This window comes from Emys orbicularis, chromosome 11 (assembly GCF_028017835.1).
Source record: "Emys orbicularis isolate rEmyOrb1 chromosome 11, rEmyOrb1.hap1, whole genome shotgun sequence".
NCBI classification, from domain to species: domain Eukaryota; kingdom Metazoa; phylum Chordata; order Testudines; family Emydidae; genus Emys; species Emys orbicularis.
Window position 1 is genome coordinate 21,018,906 of NC_088693.1, and position 20,999 is coordinate 21,039,904.

A 20,999-nucleotide genomic window follows, 5' to 3' on the forward strand; every position below is an offset into this window, starting at 1 on the left:
GATCAAATACATGGAATGATCCGAGCCCCATTGAAGTTAGTGAAAAGACTCCCATTGATTTCAAAGGCATTTGGATTGGCCCACAATGAGAAAATGTCATGAAATCATTTGGATATTTTTATATCTATTTCTTTATATTAAAAAATATCTTTAACCTATAACATAACAGAGGTTAAAAAAATCTCATTAAGTACAGAAAAATTACCAGCACTATCACAGGGATGGTAATGTGCCAATTATATTATTACTCTTCAATGGAGTAATTGAATATATTTAAAAGTTATTAAATTAGGATATATAGACTCAACCAGAGTATTCTGTAGTTACTAAACCATAACTGAACACATATTTTTCAATGATAAGATCGTAGCACTAAGGCTGAGGAGGGTCTCATTTACATGATGACTGCACATGAGTTATTTCACAGTAATGATACAGCATGCAAAACCCTGTGCTCTGATTGGCTGAAGGGGACTATTAGAAGAGATTTATATAATTATTGCATGTGCATTTCTTAATAACCAGATAGTAATTATGAGATCTTGCAACCATGTCTATTACTATTTATTTGTAAGCATCAGTGTGCTAAGATATGTACAAAACAGAAGAGAATACACAGTCCCAGCTCTGTGGATTTTTTAATCTGAACAGAAAACACAAGAACCTACTGGGACACCAAGAGTCTGATACTATCTTAAGTGGATGATTATTATTTTTATTTGTGTTGGTTAGCATTTACGTGCATTAGAGAAGAAGTCAGCTTTCAATGGGGATTTGAATAAAGAAAGGATGGAGACCAAGAGCAATGATTTGGGAAGGGATTCCAGAAGGGAAGATGATATGGAAACAAGATTGAAGAAGAAAGTCAATTGGTGAGAGACAACTTTGTAAGGGTGCCAGGTTGAGATAAGAAACAGCAGAGATGCAGATGTGGAAGTCCCTGTGCAAACCTTTGAAAGGGAAAGTTTGATTTTGATGTGGAAAGTGACAGGAACTTCCTACTGAGGAGGTTACAACAGCCCTTAGTGCCTCTGTCAGTTGTTTTCTTCTACAGTAAAAGTTAGAAAGTACTGAAGTGTACTAAACATGTGTCCCTAACTCTGGTTCCTAAACAGAATAGGATACAAAAGCCTGGGGATTCCTCTATGCTGGTTAAATTATAAAGGGGATTCACCCGGGAGACCAAGATCTGTCTGAAGCTATAAATGTGTATGCAGTAGATAAACCATCTGTGCTGACAAGTTGCCAAATGGCTATGACAAAACATCTCGCTAAAGGGATTAACGTCTGTCCTCTCTAGACCATGAGAGAATCTGTAGTTATTACTATTGAAGGGATTATTATATAAATCTGAGATTCTTTGAGTTCTGGGTTTGACCAAAGCCCAAGAAATGGTACATAAATATATAATCTGGTGAAGGAAAATATAGCCAACTAGAGACATTCTGGGTACAACCCAAGAAAGGTTTGTAACAAATCCTACTGTGAATTTATCACAGAATAATTTCTTTATCTGCAAGTGCGTTCTCAACTCTTAGCCCAGAACAGAAATGAGATAAGACTTATGCAACAATAAACAATGTTACAATCCCAGGTAAAGTAGGTAAAATATGCCCATTCCTACATTCTGATATAGAAATAAAATGCAAATTTTAGCCAAGTTATTCTAAAGAGATAGCATGTTTAAAATGCCAAATGTACCACAAGGCTCTTAAATGTGGGAAGACTGCCTGGAAGCTGTGCATTTCAAGAAGTAGTTTACACATTTAAAGATGGTATCGGAAATTTAGAGGAACATAAACAACACTACATTAATCCACACTAGGGAACTTTTAATGTGCACTGGCAGGGTTCACATAGGCTAGCTAATGTGTGATATGCTAGTATGCACTAGAATTTATGCCCTCTCATGTGGATTAACACACCATGTAGACAAACTTAAGTCACTGTAGACAGTGAGATGAGGGTATGGAATTGGTGCAAACTGGATAGTTCCATTAAGAATTTAAATATTAGTGTCTTGTTAGTGTTGGAAGGCTTTAAGACTGAATCCTTACATCCACAAATAGATCCTCAATAATGTGAGAGTCAGAAAAAATGATCTACTTTTTAATATACGGATGAGGCACTCCACAGATGACAAGGGGCTACTCCAGTTCTCCCAGCATGGAGATTTCCAGGCTGATCAAAAACATGGATATTGTGTTCCACCAAGGAATGACCTGCACTTCTCTCTGTGAAGTGTATAATCAAACAGTTCTAAATCAGATTAAGATTTTGTTCAAATCAGAAATGAGTCAGATATCATTACCCTTCCATATTTTATGAAAATTGTGAAGACCCTGCTGATGTGTAATTTTCTCTTCAAGCTTTTTTTCCCCAAAGGTAAGACCTTCTGGCCAAAAAGGAATAAACATTCAGCCCAAAATGTGTCACAAAGAGTATGAAGTGTTTGTGTCATGCATCATATCTGCAACAAGTAGACACTACTCAAGAACACCAAACTCAGACTGGTTGTTCTCTGATAAAGGTAGCTGACATGACAGTTGTTCTTACACAGATTCTTTCAGGGCTATCATTTCCATCACCTGTCTCTAAATCTTTTGGAATCTAGCAGCTACCAATGACCAAGATCCAGAACTCTGAGTTGTGATAATACTCTAGCAGATGCTCAGATTGTCTACAACTGAGACTTACTTTGCTGTCAGACATATGCCTCACAAGACTGTCCTGGGGAATCCTATTCAACACAAACCAGCATGGCATCCTAGGAAAATAGGAATTGTCTTCTCCTGTTTATGTGTAAAGTGGACACTCAAATGACAGTTTAGATCACGAACATTTCTATTTTATTGTGAAGATTTCAAATTATTATTATTCAAATATTAGTCCTCAGAAAATTCAAGACCATCTTTATCTCACATATAATAGCTGTGTTTGCTGCCAGAGAGACCAGAGTACTGGGAGTGACAGGCAGGAAGCATTCATATTAAGTTCAAAAAAGAGGAAAGGAACCTCACAGTCATGTCCCTGAGAGACTGTTCACTGAGTAACTTGAGTTACTGAGGTACCACAATCATCTTTCCTCTCAATGTGAACTTGTAATTTCCAATTTAAGGAGACATAAGTGTGTTAACTCTGACTGAGCACACTAAAAATAGAAGTGTAGCAACAGCAGCATAAGGGATAGCTGCTCAAGCATGTACCCATTCAAGATGCTAGATAAGTACTTGGGTGGGTAGCCCTTCCTGCCACTTGTACCATCGTGGCTACATTTCTATTTTTAGAGTGCTAGCTCATTCAGAGCTAGCATAGGTATGTCATCCTTGAGCTGGGAATTACATTTCCAGCTTGAAATGTAGATGTCCCCACAGTTAAGGGAAGCCTACCTCACTGAGTTTTGCCAAGTATTGAGATGAGGTCTGTTATGCAAACCATTTATTTTGCTTTACTTCCATTTTCTCTCTGTTTTTAATAAATCTGTAGACAACCCAAAATGCTTCAAGCTATAAAGAGAGGTGCTAAGGGGTAAGAAGTTTCTGGAGCCTAATGCCTCACTCTTGGTCTTGATCATATGTGGCACACAGAGTTATGGCTTATCCTCTTAAAATGCATTGCAAAGAGGAGTAGCAGGAGAACAAAGGGAAGAAGCCTGATGACCAAGGAGATGCACATGGGCAGTTGGGACAAGTGATGAATACTTATCCCTTTTATAGCACCTTTTTACAAAGAATTTCAAAACACTTTACAAACATCCAGGTCTTTATCTGAAGCCCACTGAGTACAAGGGAAAGACTCCCATTGACTTCAGTGGGCTTTGGCATAAGCGATTAAAACCTCCTAAACCCATGATATAACAATATTTAGTGATTCCCATTTCATAGATGGGGAAAAAGTTACAGACTATTTAAATGGCTTCCCTGGGGGTAAATAGAATAGGGTTTAATACAATATTTTTAAAACTTTTGCACTTCAATTAAGGGTACTGAAATGCCTCTAGTTTGGTTCACACATTGCAGAATATTCTGACCATTTTTCTGCAATGGAAATTCAATAAAATGTAAATATATTACTGAGGATGAAGCTATTGCATGTGATTTACTACAATGTCCATGTGGTAAACAGACAAGTCAGTAAGGAGCAGAGTTCTAGGTAGATAAATGAAGTAAGGTAACTTGTCATAAAAAGTAAAAAGATCAAGTATTTTTCTATTATTGAACTTGTGACAATGAAAAAGGCCTCATAACAAAAGATTTAGAAGCATATGATAATGGCTTATTGTTACTCTGCTTCATCATATTTCTTTGTTAAAATGTGGATTACAAATTTTAGTGCACAAGATTAAAATGAAATGACTGTGAATTAGAATTAAAGAGAAATGCAGCGGAGTGAACATTTTTTGTTGTGAGTACAAATTTGAAGGTACAAATTAGGGTTGCCAATTTTGGTTGGATGGATTCCTGGAGGTTTCATCACTTGACATAATCTTTAATTAAGCATTTATCTTTAATTCCTGGAGACTCCCGGACAATCCTGGAGGGTTGGCAACCATAGGTACAATGCACTCATGATCTTTTGATTTTTGGAGATACAGTAAATCACATATGCGGTTAGTGATTGAGGATGAAAGGAAGCATCATCCTCTAGACATTAAAATGTAGTAAACCAATTCCAAAGAAACAGTGTTTTCCAATACCTAAGACAACTTGCATTCCGCTGTCATGGCAAAACCATGACAGCTTCCCTCTGGGATGCTGAGAACATCATCATGATTGACTTTAAACTATCTAAAACTTGACAGGGGGAATATTACGGAGGCTACTGTATGAAGTCTGAGAGACTATCAAGGAGAAATCTGCTGATTCTGCACCACTACCAGCACGCTGAGCCAAAGTTCCGTAAGATGGTTAGAAATAGTGCATCTCACAGAATCATTTGTACCTGGTTTGTAAATTCTAATCCCCAAAACATCCTTTTGCATTGTTTGTTAAAACTGGAAACTCTGTGTGAAATGTATTCAGAATTGTAGCAAGAGTCACTTAGAGAAAAGTTGAACAAATGTCACTATTCAGGTTTAAAAATCCAACTTGAACCCAGTTTTTCAAGAAACTAAGAAAAATTTAAACTGTGATTTTGGATTTGAAAATATGTACTATAAATTCTTGCCGTTTGTTAAGGATTTTCAAATGACACTTAGCAGTGATCACATGATTTAACTTTCTAACTTTTGCATTACAGTATCTTATACAAGAACATCATGGAAAAAGAAGTTGGATTTAAAATTCAGAATGTACTTACGACATTCTTCAGGTTCATCTGATCCATCCCCACAGTCATCTACAGTATCACATTTCCACCAGAATGGAATACATTTATCAGTTTTGCAACGGAACTGTAGTAAGAAATGGAGCCAAAAAAAAAGCCTTAAAATATGAATATTTTTCATGCAAACAAAATAATTTATGAGAAATTAGACTCATAGCTCAAAACTTATACCTGTTTCCCTAATGTGCATCTACAGTTGATTTTGTACAAGATACTTTTTGAGGAGTGTTGGCCTAGATCTTCATCTGGTGTAAATCAGTGTAGCTCCAATGATAGTAAAGCTATCCCATTTTACAACAGCTCAGGATTTGGTCCTTTCAATTTTAATTCAAAATAGAAATTTACATTCCTTAAACAAATGTTCTTGGGTCTCTTGAAGCATATATTTAACAGCATTCTTTCAGAATGAATCTGAGTAACAGCAGATATGTTGAAGTTGCTTAACAATTCAACCGAATATACAGTTTTGTTTTTATACAATCACTTTTATGTACGTTGAATCAAATCAATGGAACAACAACCTAATTCTCCTGATTCCTCAAAAGGCAAAAATCTGTTAAGTAAACGCCTTCAAAAGGCCAATATTACCCTTAATCTCAATTAGAAGCTCTGCTGTTCCTTCACTATCGCTGAGAGAAGAATGCTTCTAGGAGTTAAGCTGAAAACACAAATTATTTTTGCCAATAACATCAAGTGGCAGAGTCTGGGTAGTTTAAGAATACTGGTAATCTATTTTAGTTTTTCTATATGGTGCTTATCCCCGGTTATTTAAGTGCTGCACAAAAGTAAGGAGTACAAAAGCCCAGAAACAGAACATGTTTTACTTTGTAAATTCCATCAGGGGAGAGGAGTGTGACTGAGTATACGTTTTCTGTTTGTTTGTTTGTTTTGTTCTAAGAGCATTGATCCTTAAGGAAGTTTTTTTTTAAAAGGTGTGTTTTTCACCTTAATCAGAATACCATTAAATCTGAGCTCAGTCTAAGTTTTTCTGCCAGGGACTTCCACAGCCAGGATATTGCTGTCAATTATGCTTTGTGATCTGTAGTTAGAACTGAGGTATAAACGCTGAATTATTATTGTGGAAGATAGCTGGGAATCGCTGAAGATAAGGTGGGTCCTGTGAAGTAGCCAGGTCCCAAACACTTAAGTGGCCTTGTAGAAAAGGGCTTTCAAGTTCTATTCTAAAGTGGATGATGTAGTATACCCATGTTGCCTCTATCATAAGGTGTGCAGCTGCAAGCCATACCACCAGCTCCAATCTTTCTCCAGTGTTTATGCCCAAGCTCAGGTAGAGTTAGTTGCAATAATTCCACCTGGAAATGTGGAAAATAGAGATGATAATGGCTATGTCCTCATAAAAGATAAAATCCACAAATCCAGAGTCATCCACTCATTTTGCTTAAACCACCAACCAATTTTAACTGTTGGTCATCAGTGGCCTGGGAAAATTAAATTTAGACCATTAAAAAACCTTGGGATCAAAGTCTCCCCATCCCATTACATCTCATACTTGACATACAGATCATCTATTAGCAAAAAATGCCCTATTTCTCTTTGCCTGGCAATACAGCTTTACCTGTTCCCTCTTATATGAGGACCCAACCATTGTAATCTATATTTTCAATATTCCTATCTTGGACTATTGATTGCAATTCACTGTATCTGAACTTGGACACAAACACTGGAGAAAGAGGTCACTTGGATATATCACCATCATCCACTTTAGAACAGAGTTGAAAGTCCTTGAAGAACTGCCTCTGTCATGGAAGCATGAGGCTTAGGGAAGAATACAGGTGAGTCGATGTGTTCATTCAGATGGAATTCTCTAACCACCTTTGGTCAGACTTTTGGGTGTGCTCTTAAGGATATGTTGTCCGGGAAAAAAACTATAGACAGGATCAGCCATGATTGCTTGAATCTCTCTCCTACCCTGCTTGCTGAGGTTATCACTACCAATTTGGAAGATTTCAGAGACAAGTGCAACAGAGAATAGATAATCATAAGTTTGAATGGAGGGCCCATGAACACTGAAAGAATCAGGATGAGATCCAAAGGAAGAATCAGTTCCTTGATAGGTGGAAAAACTCTTATTAGGCATGTTAGAAACTTTATGATCGTTAGGTGTGAAATGATAGATTGACCCTCTATAGGTAGATGATGTGCTGAAAATGCTGCCAAGCATACTTTCACTGAGCTCAATTCACTGTTTCAGTTCTAATAGGTGGTATAGACTTATTGATAATGAAACTTCCTGAGAGTTCACAGATTGCTGGTGATACCAGAGAGAAAATCTTGTTCTTTTTTGGAAATTGTGGAAAGAGTATCCTTATCTTAAACAGAAAGATTTCTGGAGCTATGAGAATAACCTCTTTCTCACATCACTAACAGCTTAGTTCTCACATAGATAAACTAATTCTAAAATCTGTCTTTCTGAGATAAGGGCTACTAGAAAGTTCAGCAACAGTTTTATCTAATCTATTATTCTGATTAATCTTGACATGTAGTTATACTCAGATGGAGAATCCAGTGTACCTATGTCACTTGGGCTGTTACCTACATTTCTGTGTGCTTAGTTGTAAGATTCCAATCAGCCATTCTGGAGAAACTCTAATGTAGCTATCATCACTTTATGATTATTATATTTGGCAGTCAGGGCCCCATTGTGCTGGGCACTGTACAAAGAGGCAATCCTTGCCCCAAAAAGGTTTCTGTGTCCACTTGCACTGGAAACATTACTTGACCAAATCAATGAATGAGATTTCCTGGTTGAGTTCTGTCTGGTTACAAACATGTATCCAAGGCTAATGGAAAATCCCTGTTGAATTACACTTCTCTTCCAATGCCTGTGCTGTAAACCACAGATGTTCAAGATGAAGGAGTTCCTGATTCAAGAGCCATATTGTTTTCTGCAGGTGCAATGTGGATTACTTGGTTATCTGTCAAGTCCAAAGTGCCCTCTGGGCCAGGAGAGGACTTTCCTTTTCCTCTTTTCTGTACTTTTATGTGAACTCTCTTGAAAGGCAGAAGAGTCTTCTCTGCCCAGTATATTGTTTCCACTGCTGTTTAAAAGTTTTGACCTCTGGTACGTCCCTGAATTTTGGAATGGATATAAAACAATCCTCCCTCATGCATAAATAAATCTATAACAGGAGGTAGGAGGAGACTTCCCCTGTGAGCACCATAATTACCCCCTTTGTAGTTTTTTGCACCTTCTGCTGAGATTTGGTTCTGGGTTGGGTATCAGCATTTTGCTAGTACTTAGCTGTCCACAAAGGAGCATTTGGATTTGGTCTGGGAATGACACCTAATTTTGCATTGCCTCAAGAGTATGGTTCCATGACCTCAGAAGGAATTTCTGCACTGCATTTTGAAAAGCCCACTCAGGGATTGAAGGCAAGCAATCCTAGCAATTGGAGATAATTAGCTATAGGTGACAACTGCTAGGAAATGAATGATACAATGAAGTTCTGGATCTTTGCAAATCTTTTCCATAGTGGCAAAATATGGCCAGAGCTATGTCTGTTTCGATTCTGGCGGCAACCATTCTCTGTATTAGGTTCAAACAGTTCTTGATGTTGATCAACTGGTGAGCCTGAATTCTTTTCAGCAGATGCACAGTTATAAATGAATGTGTTTCTCTGAGCAGGGTATTAATTAGCATGTTGTCTGTGCATGGGAATAGGTGCTTAACTTGCAACATGAGCAAGTCCTGTGACTACCAGACCTTTCTTAAAATTCTGGGTGTGGAGGAGCATCCAACATTTCCAGATGGTCTTCCAGGCAAATACTAACCAGGATCCCAACCCTGCTTAGCTTCCCAGAGCAGAGAAGTTCAGGTGCATTCAGCATGATATGGCTGCAGACACAGAGCAGAAGAAAGCATCTTGTATTGGAATTGTGAGCAAACATACACACATGCTGATTTTGTCCTGGTCATGTTGATAATTTTGTTGACTTGGAGGAAAGTTTATGTAGCTTTCCTTGTAAGCCTTTGCTCCAGATTTTGTTCTCCAGGGTTATAGTCCCTTCTTGGACACGCTTGGTGTTGGTAATGACTAACACATTGCTATGCTGGCTTTGATAGTGAGAGTTGAGACAACTCTACTATCTCAGCTTGCTAGATGTCTATGGGATCCTGAAAGGTTGCCGGCCCACTCCCCGGGCTAGCTAGCACCCATGTACATACTGCAGGAGCAACCTAGTACCACTCTGTGCTTTCCTCAGTAATTCAGGCGTCATTCTGAGCACAGGAAGGGATTTCTCACTTATCTCTCTGTAATCCCATGATGGTGTAGCTTCACAGGGAGTGGAATCCTCATGTGTTTCATTTCTGGTCTCAGAGATCCTGAAGTGCTCCTTTTGCTTTATGTGAAGCCTGCCTGTGGAGCAGGGGAGGGATAAAGAGAAAAAACCTTTCCTACCTTTCAGATTCTGAGCCCCTTTCCTTGGCAAAGCAAGGGTTTACAGTTGATGATCAGATGGCACAAATCCCTTTCCACTGTTACCTAATCTGAGATCCCTACCATTGTGGAGGGAGATATTTGGACTGCAAGCCAGACAGGTACAATTCCAATTATTTTGCATCCTGAGTAAGAGCTGCACAGCAGTGACAGGCTTCTCTGCATGCCCAGACATGTGGAAGGTGTGGGAGGGGCCGTGAGCTTGATCCAGAGCACTATGAGAGCTTCTGTGTAGGAAAAAAATTCCAGAAAACACTCCCTCCAAAAGGGGGAAGGCAGAGAAGGTGTTTAACCTCTGATTTTCATCCCACTTGTTCTAACAGCAGTACTAACTGCTGCCTTGAAAAGATGATGCTTGCTTTTGACTTTTTCGGACCCAAAATCTCTGGGATTTGCAAGATTTACTCAAGAGCATCATAAAAATCTCAAATCAGTGTGTGTGGAAGGGGAACTGTGTAGCAGCCTGTCTTCTTTCCTCAGAGATGAGGACCCATTCCAGTATCTGGAAGAGGAGGACTTTTGATCCTTTGGTGGGGGGGGGGGGGGGGGGAGATTTTCTCCATCCAGCCTGGGTGTATTGTGGGAATTACCTGCTGAGCTGGCTAGATAGCATTTTCCTTAGACTCTTTCCCCAAAAGGTTCAGAAGCTCCTGATAGGACTTTTTTGCATTGGTATGGTTGCTCCTCAGGGCAGGGTGGGAACTGGGCATGCTGGTCCAACTCTGAGCGCCATACCCTGGCAGCGTGAGAGTCAGCTGGCTGTGAACTGACAGGTCATAATTCACCCTCCGTAGAGCCCGTACATGTTACCTCACATATGGAACAAAACTTAGATTTGGCCTGGTGTTTGTGGGACAACTCTGCCATTTTTGAGAAGGGGCAGAGGAATCCTGGAGGGGAGGCATTGCAGTGCTTGATCTGGGTGGTTGAAACCACTACACTGACAGGAGACGAGGAAGAAATATTATATGATGCTACTGCAGAAAAATGAATAAAAATAATGTTATAAAACAAAATTGTCTGGATAAATTGAAATGCCAACTTGTTCCACTGCTGGAGGAAGAAAATCTGGTGGCCTTAATTGAAAGGAAGAGCTTAGTCCTTGAGTCCCGAGCAACCACACTGGACTGCCTCCAGATTCCATAGGTGGGGAAGCGGGTTCACCATGACTGAAGAATGAGGAGAGAGGCTCTGCAACAGAAAGTGAATTAAAGGAACAGGCTTCTCAGCTGGACTTTTATGGTCTCCTGATATCCAAGAAGTTGAGAAACGTTCCTGCTGATATGGCCATGTTATCCATAAAGGATGGAGGACAATGAAAGGATTCTATGTAAAAGTACCCAGGAAGCCTGAGAGACTCTGGAGACGAAGTTCTTAATGCAGCGTAAGGGTGAATGTGACCCCCCAAGAAACCATAACTCCTTTGTCTGGAGAACTATTCCAGGCCTGCAAGCCCACCCACATGGCAGAGAGGCTGACCCAAAAGCCCTGAGAAGTGAAATTCGATCAGGAAATGCAGTTATATTTCCCAGAGCTGAGGAAGGCGCCCTCAACTTGATCCCTCTAGTACAGAATGAAGCACATACAGAAAGTGAAAGTGTGTCGGCACTGAGGAACCTGTGGCAACTCCAAAGAAAGGGTGGTAGGTACAAATTGTTGTCACTGGAAAGATTGGAAGTACCTTTGGGTTGAAAAAAACACAACCAAGGTCTCTGATCTGCTTATGGCAATGTTTTACTTTGTCCTCTGCAATGACACTGAGACCTACTCTCCGTTCCATTTCTTATCCTTATGCTTTAGACATCAGAACAACAGAAGAGCAGAACCAAGGCTTTTGTAAACAGCAGGTGTCACTGAGATCCTGAGTTTCCAGTAAGGAACCCACTTAGCTGGTGACTTGCCAGTTGCAGAGCCAGTCTCCAGTACTGAAACTCTGCTTAAATAATTCCTTGCCCAGGAGGAGGCACCACTAAAGTCCCTCACGGTGAAGATGCCACTGTCCTGACACACTGAAATGATGAAGCTGGTATACTCTGCAATGGAGCAAGTCTGAAACCATACTCCAAATATTCCTCTCCAATTTGAAACTGAATTAAGGTGCCAATCCCATCATCAAGGACTTGTGTTTCCAAATAGGCAAAATATTGTTTCACAGTTCCTCCCTCTCACCTCCAATCTACTAAGGAACACAGAAAACATCCATCCTGTGCTGTACTATTATACACTGATTTTCCAGCAGGTACGTAAGCCCAGGTCTCTCCCTAAATTTGGCTCATTTTATAAATGAGTGATTTAATAAAAATGTAATATAGATGCAACTACAAAGGTCATATCCTACATTAAAAATAGTTAAATTAAATGACATATTATTCTTTGAGGTGAATCAAACTGCTTTAGATCCAGTTACGTGTTTTCAAACATTGCAGCTGGTAATGGGTAGTTAGATAAATTTGCTACCGAACTTTTGTGAATATTTTCCTGTAGCAACTTCTGCTATGTTTATTCAGATCATTGTCAGAGATACTGTCAGAAAAAAGGAATAGCTGTGGTACCACACCTGAGAAGACTACATTCGAGAAGCACTGTTTCTACTAATTATGACACATCATAGTGCTTCATTACTTTGTATGGTACATGCAAATAGTGAATATTACCATTGTAACAGAACACTTATTTTCAATGACTGTAAAGAGTTACCTATAATTTTTTTAAAGTTTTATCATAGAAGATAGTAAGTCTGACACCAACTTGGGAAACACAATATGTCCCTTTTGATGAACGTTCATATATAGAAAGATGACTGAAAGGATGCTGAAAGTTATGAAAAATCATAACTGATACATTGTAGAAACATGTAAAATGCATCTAAAATTGCTTCTCTCTCTATCACATTATTATGATTTAGAATCCATTATCTGACAATACCTAGAGCTGGAAACAAGTGCTATATCCCATGGGAAAAATGGAATTTCTCGATTTTTTCCCCCTTTTAATAGCCCTCAACATCTGAGAGATATTAGAGCTTTAACTTATCACTGGTCCAGGATTTAATATTTCTTCAATTTGCAGTTAATCTGAGGCAGAAGTTTCATATTCTGGGGGGTATCATGGTTTGGGGTTCAATCCAGTGGGGCTTGTGTCCCCTCTTACCCTGTAACCTGAGTGGCTCACAATCCTTTGCTACTATAGCTCCCAGCCCAGAAGGCTCATATTCAGCAACAAGCAGGTAGGTCACATCCAAGTGTCTGTGTGCTATACAGCCACCCCTAGCACTGACCCCAGCAGCCTATCTACCGCCCCACAGCCCCACCTTCCATCAGCCTTAATTACAACCAGCCAGGTGACCCCAACACACTCCCCAGTCCTGAATTTTCCCAAAACCACGTGCTTGCAATGTCCAGCCTTTTCCTGGACAGTTCAGAGAAATAATAAGGTTTGCTTGTTATTTTAAAGAGACAAAAGCACATAATAGCTTATTAACTTAACTTGGGTAAATACACTTCCTTTTCCTGAAAATAGAGCATTGAGTTGGTTTATAGTAAAAATAAAATAAATTTTATTAACAGGACATAGATTAAATGATGCAAAGTAAAGTGAATAAAATTGGGAAAGGTTACAAGTAAATCAAAGAGAAACATGCATCTAAAAATCTAAAGCTTAGTCTATCAAGGTATAGGCTTTGTTCAGGATGGATTATCACCCAGCTTCCTTCTTCCAAGCTATGGCTGACATTCCCTCAGTCAGGACCTTCCACAGAAGTACAAGGCGCTGGCTCCCCTTCTCTTTCTAGGCGAAAGATCTTTGCCAAAGCTGGTTTTTCTCCTATATTTATTTCCCAGTGATTCAACTCTTCCTTGGTTGAAGGACCTATCTTTCTCAGTTTGGGAGAGCTCTGGTCCCTTGTGTCTAGTGATGGATGCCAAATACGGCTTCTGTCATTGCTTATATCTTTCAAAGTTCAATTACCTTGTTTCAAAAGGCAGGATGACCTCATGCTGTTTTTCCCTTCCTGTGGGCTTCCTATCTCCCTATATGTAAATGAGGCTTCAATTGTTTTGATTCCACCATGCTTAATTTGCATAAGAAACGGGTAAATAGCTGTGAAATTCCCTTCAGCCTAGGAGAGACCTGTTTCTCCCTTTGTTTGGACACAGACTATGGAGACTAATATCAATATAATTCCTTATATAGTGTTGATACATACATTTTACAATGATATTAATCACCAGTGTGTCACTGACTTTCATAAAACACCTCACTCAATAAACGTTTATAACAGTGGTTCTCAAACTAGGGCTGCCGCTTGTTCGGGGAAAGCCCCTGGCAGGCCAGGCCAGTTTGTTTACCTGCCGCGTCCGCAGGTTCGACCAATCGCGGCTCCCACTGGCTGCGGTTCGCCACTCCAGGCCAATGGGGGCTGCAGGAAGGGCAGCCAGCATGTCCCTTGGCCCGCGCCGCTTCCTGCAGCCCCCATTGGCCTGGAGTGGTGAACCGTGGCCAGTGGGAGCTGCGATCGGCTGAACCTGCGGACGTGGCAGGTAAACAAACCGGCCCGGCCCGCCAGGGGCTTTCCCTGAACAAGTGGCGGCCCTAGTTTGAGAACCACTGGTTTATAATACAGTAATAGTGTATACCATCAGCTGCTTCAACTGCTTATCACTTGAGGTTCATGCTCCCTTTGTATATAGTTCAGGTAAAGTTTCTCTTCCCTGCTGGGGTGTAGATGCTAAGCTGTCTCATCCTCCGCTTATTAGCTTGATAGCTTTGTTTACCTAATATGTAAATCTACCTTCATTGTCCCTAGCTGAAGACTGTGCTGGCCAGAGAAGCAAACATATTCCTTTGTCTAGGACAGACCTGTTAACCAAATCCCCCTGACATGCCTGGTTTAAATACTTTTTAGTCATAATTGCAACATATATTCATAACTCTTAATACACATCACATACATACATGACACAAGATTCTTAATGATCAATGAATTATTAGTTTTCCAATGACATAATACCTACCACCTTCTAGATACAGATTATAGCCGTAGTAAGGTGGGGTACACTGAATTGGTCAGGCCAGCTAAACTTATTACTTGATGCCAGTGAGCTGCTTGCCCTCTGGCACTGGGACGCTCTTAGGGTCACACAGGAAAATATTCAGAAACTATTATTTTTGCAGATTGTTATGTAAACAAATGGGAGCTGTTTGAAAGCTGCTCAGAGGTTTGAAAAGTTAGAAGTCCCCCTGGAGATTAGTGCAGGTGAGGTGGTGAAAAATGCAAGATATAAATATGCTGTCATATGGTTCCATTATTTATCATATAGTTATAATCTCTACATATGTCGACCCAGATATTATTACAGACTTATTAGCGACTCCACAATTAAGGTTGTGTTGAATTTTTCACTTAAAGAAGGATTAAAATCCCTTGGTTTAACACTTTAATTGCTGAATTTAGTGTTTAAATTTGGCACAATAACTCTTCTGAAGGCAAGCGAATTAACTGTGCCTTTTTTTAAAAAGAAATATATACAACAACTTTTGCAGAGGAAACAAAAATATTTTCTTTCTGAAGTGTTGCCCTCATGATATTATGCTAGTTTACCTCCTTCTTGTTAAACAATGAGGCACACAAGCTCCAAACTTCATACACAAATAGATTTTCATAGCACCTCAGGTATATGATTTTTAAATTTTATATTTAAAAACAAATCATTCTTCTCTTTATATGCCCTAAGCTAACTGATCTCCACAAAGAATAGCTGATGTTACTTCAGAGTTGTGCTGTGGTTTGGTGAACTCTTTCAGGTGTGCACCACTTTCATTAGTATTAACATTTGGTTGTAAATAAAGCTGCAAAAATATAGTAAAATGGCAACCGGCTTACCTGACTGGCTGTGCAGTTTGACAAGCAGGTCTTGTTATCTGCAGCAAGGTAAAAATTAGTGGGGCAGGCACAAGTGTGTGTTTTGCCAGGAGCTAAGAGACACAAGTGACTGCAGCCACCATTATTTATCATACACAAATGTTTAGACACTGTGAATGAAAAAGAAAAAAAATATTAAAACCTACCAACCAACAGGCTGATTCGCAGGGGAACCCCCCCCCCCTAAAAATAAAAAACCAACAAAGGAAACATTTTTTTCCCTTTAGGGAAGCTTCTAGTAATATAAACCTGTTACCTCAGCATACTTTAAATCTCTTTTATGGTAAAAGGGAAAGTAGAATTCACTAGGTAAAAATTACATTATTTTTATAATGTCGTAGTTTATAAAAAAACATTCTTAAAAACAAAAACAAACAAAAATTCACTTTTTTAGCCATCGGTCTTTCAAATTGTCTTATTAAGGAGCACAAGCATTTTGTATGAGGCAAATTAATTCACTAATAAAAATGCAGATTTGAATGCTGAAACAATGAGAGAGAAAGCACTAATCTTTTACAATGGTGCTGCTAATTTGCTAATCTAGACCAGCTGCCAAATTTTATTTAACTAGAACTGTAATATACGGATGGTAGGAGATCAGAGAGAGTTATAATACTGTCCTCCTTCTGTAGGTTTTTTGGCCCAACTATTGTTTAAATATCTCTAGGGCTTGTTAGACACCAGTGATTCTTTAAAATATCAACTCTCCTGGTTTTGCAATAATAATATTGAAAGATTTGCTAATACTTTATTTCTCCTTAGCTGGACTGATTTTATCATCTTTGTAACATAATATCATTTTAACAATTCAGTTGATCTAGTCCAGGGGTAGGCAACCTATGGCACGTGTGCCGAAGGCGGCAAGCGAGCTGATTTTCAGTGGCACACTGCCCAGGTCCTGACCACCGGTCCGGGGGACTCTGCATTTTAATTTAATTTTAAAAGAAGCTTCCTAAGCATTTTAAAAACCTTATTTACTTTACATACAACAATTGTTTAGTTATATATTATAGACTTATAGAAAGAAACCTTTTAAAAACGTTAAAATGTATTACTGGCACGCGAAACCTTAAATTAGCGTGAATAAATGAAGACTCGGCACACCACTTCTGAAAGGTTGCCGACCCCTGATCTAGTCAATATCAATAACTTGTTCTTCAATAATTTCAACTTGATATTTAGTTACTTAAGAAATCTACCAAAACCACTGTACAAATACTTATAATCATTGCATAAAAATGCCCGATCCTAAAACAAAGAACCAACCCCCCTCCCCCCCAAAAAAACCACTTCAGTGAATTCAGAAATTATATGTTTGTGAAATATGCTGATGTGCTGTCTGAAAAGCATGGATAGAATAATTACCATCAGGTTGTCTATAAGAATGATACACCTGGATATCTGTTATGGCATGCCATGAGTTAATCAGTGATATTCTGTCTGCTCCAGAGGTTTTGTGGGCACGGCTCAGTGACTTGGTTTTCCCATCTGTCCAGTAGATGTAGTCTTCAAACAATGTTAGTGCAATCACCCCTGGAATATCTTGATTAGGGACTGTAATAGGAGATGGTAAGATTAATGTTCAGTCTTGGAAGACTGCCAGTTAAAATATTCCATACTGTATGGGCTGACAGATACAACCACTACATAACTTCTTGTGAATAACTGCCTTGACAATCTGTCAAGCCTGCAGGTACTTTACTACCAGTTAAAATAATGCAGGATTGGGTGCAACAGCTTTGCTTGCATATATTTAGTGGGCATATATTTACTGCAAAGAAAATGAACGAATTTCAGTTAACAAATATCTACGTCCAGATTCTAAACAAATGACATGTTAAATTTTAATAAAGTAGTTAGCATATATACACCTCTACCCCGATATAACGCTGTCCTCGGGAGCCAAAAAATCTTACATAAGAACGGCCGTACCGGGTCAGACCAAGGTCCATCTAGCCCAGTATCCTGTCTACCGACAGTGGCCAATGCCTGGTGCCCCAGAGGGAGTGGACCAACAGGCAATGATCAAGTGATCTCTCTCCTGCCATCCATCTCCATCCTCTGACAAACAGAGGCTAGGGACACCATTCGTTACCCATCCTGGCTAATAGCCATTAATGGACTTAACTTCCATGAATTTATCCAGTTCTCTTTTAAACACTGTTATAGTCCTAGCCTTCACAACTTCCTCAGGTAAGGAGTTCCACAAGTTGACTGTGCGCTACGTGAAGAAGAACTTCCTTGTATTTGTTTTAAACCTGCTGCCTATTAATTTCATTTGGTGACCCCTAGTTCTTGTATTATGGGAATAAGTAAATAACTTTTCCTTATCCACTTTCTCCACATCACTCATGATTTTATATACCTCTATCATGTCCCACCTTAGTCTCCTCTTTTCCAAGCTGAAGAGTCCTAGCCTCTTTAATCTCTCCTCATATGGGACCTGTTCCAAACCCCTAATCATTTTAGTTGCCCTTTTCTGAACCTTTTCTAGTGCCAGTATATCTTTTTTTAGATGAGGAGACCACATCTGTACGCAGTATTCGAGATGTGGGCGTACCATCGATTTATATAAGGGCAATAGTATATTCTCAGTCTTATTCTCTATCCCCTTTTTAATGATCCCTAACATCCTGTTTGCTTTTTTGACCGCCTCTGCACACTGCGCGGACATCTTCAGAGAACTATCCACGATTACTCCAAGATCTTTTTCCTGACTTGTTGTAGCTAAATTAGCCCCCATCATATTGTATGTATAGTTGGGGTTATTTTTTCCAATGTGCATTACTTTACATTTATCCACATTAAATTTCATTTGCCATTTTGTTGCCCAATCACTTAGTTTTGTGAGATCTTTTTGAAGTTCATCACAGTCTGCTTTGGTCTTAACTATCTTGAGCAGTTTAGTATCATCTGCCAACTTTGCCACCTCACTGTTTACCCCTTTCTCCAGATCATTTATAAATAAGTTGAATAGGATTGGTCCGAGGACTGACCCTTGGGGAACACCACTAGTTACCCCTCTCCATTCTGAGAATTTACCATTAATTCCTACCCTTTGTTCCCGGTCTTTTAACCAGTTCTCAATCCATGAAAGGACCTTTCCTTTTATCCCATGACAACTTACTTTACTTAAGAGCCTTTGGTGAGGGACCTTGTCAAAGGCTTTCTGGAAATCTAAGTACACTATGTCCACTGGATCCCCCTTGTCCACATGTTTGTTGACCCCTTCAAAGAACTCTAATAGATTAGTAAGACACGATTTCCCCTTACAGAAACCATGTTGACTATTGCTCAACAGTTTATGTTTTTCTATGTGTCTGACAATTTTATTCTTACCGCGTTATAGGTGAAACCGCGTTATATCGAACTTGCTTTGATCCGCCGGAGCGCGCAGCCCCCCCCCCCCCGCAGCACTGCTTTACCGCATTATATCCTATATCCGAATTCATGTTATATCCGGGTAGAGGTGTATTTAAGTTAATTTACTCTGCTAAAGGTCATTATTTTGATTTTTAAGGGAATACAACGTATTAAACCATAACCAGGATGCACCTTTAGATGTACTGTATTTTAACACCATTAAAAGCTATTGTAGTCACTTCATGATGGTGACGTATTACAGCTCTCAAGATAAACTAAAAAGCAGCTTTTCTGCTAACAGAAATACAACAATGGTTAAAGGCTTACTGCTGCATATATTTACTTTTTAATACTGTACAATACATATCACAGGTGAATACAGACAATAACTTCTATTCTAACTCCCAGAATAGAAATCCTAACTGGGTTAGGGATTCTCAGTTTTTCATATGAAAAATCTACATCATTCAGAGCAAATGAATTGTTAAAGTACATTATGCAGTGATATCACTGTTACACTGCAGAAATATATTTTTCTTATACTTTATAAGATTTAAGTATAAATTCAGTAGTATGTTACTCCATTGGTTCTCTCATTGAAACCACTGGAAGCACTTGTGGAGTAGCATACTGTGAACACCCATAAGGACAGCAGAATGTGGCCCACATTGTTCTGAATGAGCTTAACAAACACTGAACAAGCATTGTTAACCTTCACTTTTATAAAATTGAACAAACCCAGGATTGTCAGGTAAATAAGCATTTTCTTATAGGTTTACTTACTTGCCTACTGTAGCTAAAAAAAAATTCAATCTGCTTAAAAAACCTTATGACAAAACATCCCGACCTTTGACGAAATAGTCTATTAATGATACCATGAGATTTAAGAACTTTTGGAAAAATTATAAAACATGTAATTATGATGGGGAGATGGCAGACAGATTTTGTTATGTTTGAGATTCTTTTGAAAGGACAGTACTGAACGCATGAATCTGACCAACTATCCAACTATGAACTAGATGGTCAAAAAGGAAATTAGCAGTATGAAGTGGATATTTTCAAGTTACTTAAAATCACGGTTGCAGTGTAAAACCTGGAGACAGGTGATGTTTTTTTCTTAGGAATTGCATGCACCTGGTATGCATAGTTGACAAGTTGGCCCAATTACAAGAAAACTGTAAAAAAAAATAACATCAACTATCACCCACAGGTATTCAGTTGATGAATAAACCTTGAAAAAAATAGAAACATTGTGTGGGCTGAAGTTTAACAGTTGCTTATTATACATTTCAAAGTCAATTCCAAAGCTTTGAACATTGTCTAGAACTCCTCCGGTAAATTGTTTTGCATGTTAGCAGTGGTTCAGATGGAAATAAAACACACACACACACAGAGCACCTACACATTCCTACTGTATAATTTGTTTTTCTTAAACTTCTGAGAGTTTGAGGCAGAAGATTTATGTTATGGCACTTAGAATTGGTGTTAAAATGCAGGTTTGGGTGGTGGGGCATTTTCATCCGAACTCATCAGAACCCTTGTGCCACATTGTCAAGGCTGTATCCCCACTTTGAACTTTAGGGTACAAGTGTGGGGGCCTGCATGAGGACTTCTAAGCTTAACTACCAGCTTAGTTCTGGTCCGCTGCCACCATTCCCTACCCTGGGAAGCTTTTAGAAACCTCTCACCAATTCCCTGGTGAATACAGATCCAAACCCCCTTGGATCTTAAAACAAGTAGAAAACAATCAGGTTCTTAAAAAGAAGGCTTTTAATTAAAGAAAAAGGTAAAAATCATCTCTGTAAAATCAGTATAGAAAATAACTTTACAGGGTAATCAAACTTAAAGAGCTCAGAGGACCCCCCTCTGTCTTAGGTTCAAAGTACAGCAAACAAAGATAAACACTCTGGTAAAAGGTACATTTACAAGTT

General features: G+C 39.0%; 1 protein-coding gene across 1 annotated transcript in view; it reads right to left on the reverse strand.

Annotated features, from left to right (window-relative positions):
* The window catches only part of LRP1B (LDL receptor related protein 1B), a 1,070,902-nt gene that overhangs the window by 156,977 nt on the left and 892,926 nt on the right, over positions 1-20,999 (reverse strand). The window contains exons 61-63 of the mRNA XM_065413676.1: positions 17,071-17,259; positions 15,667-15,815; positions 5,299-5,392 (exon numbers count right to left, since the gene is read on the reverse strand). Coding sequence (XP_065269748.1) covers positions 5,299-5,392; positions 15,667-15,815; positions 17,071-17,259 — 432 coding nt within the window. The remainder of the gene's footprint in view (positions 1-5,298; positions 5,393-15,666; positions 15,816-17,070; positions 17,260-20,999) is intronic.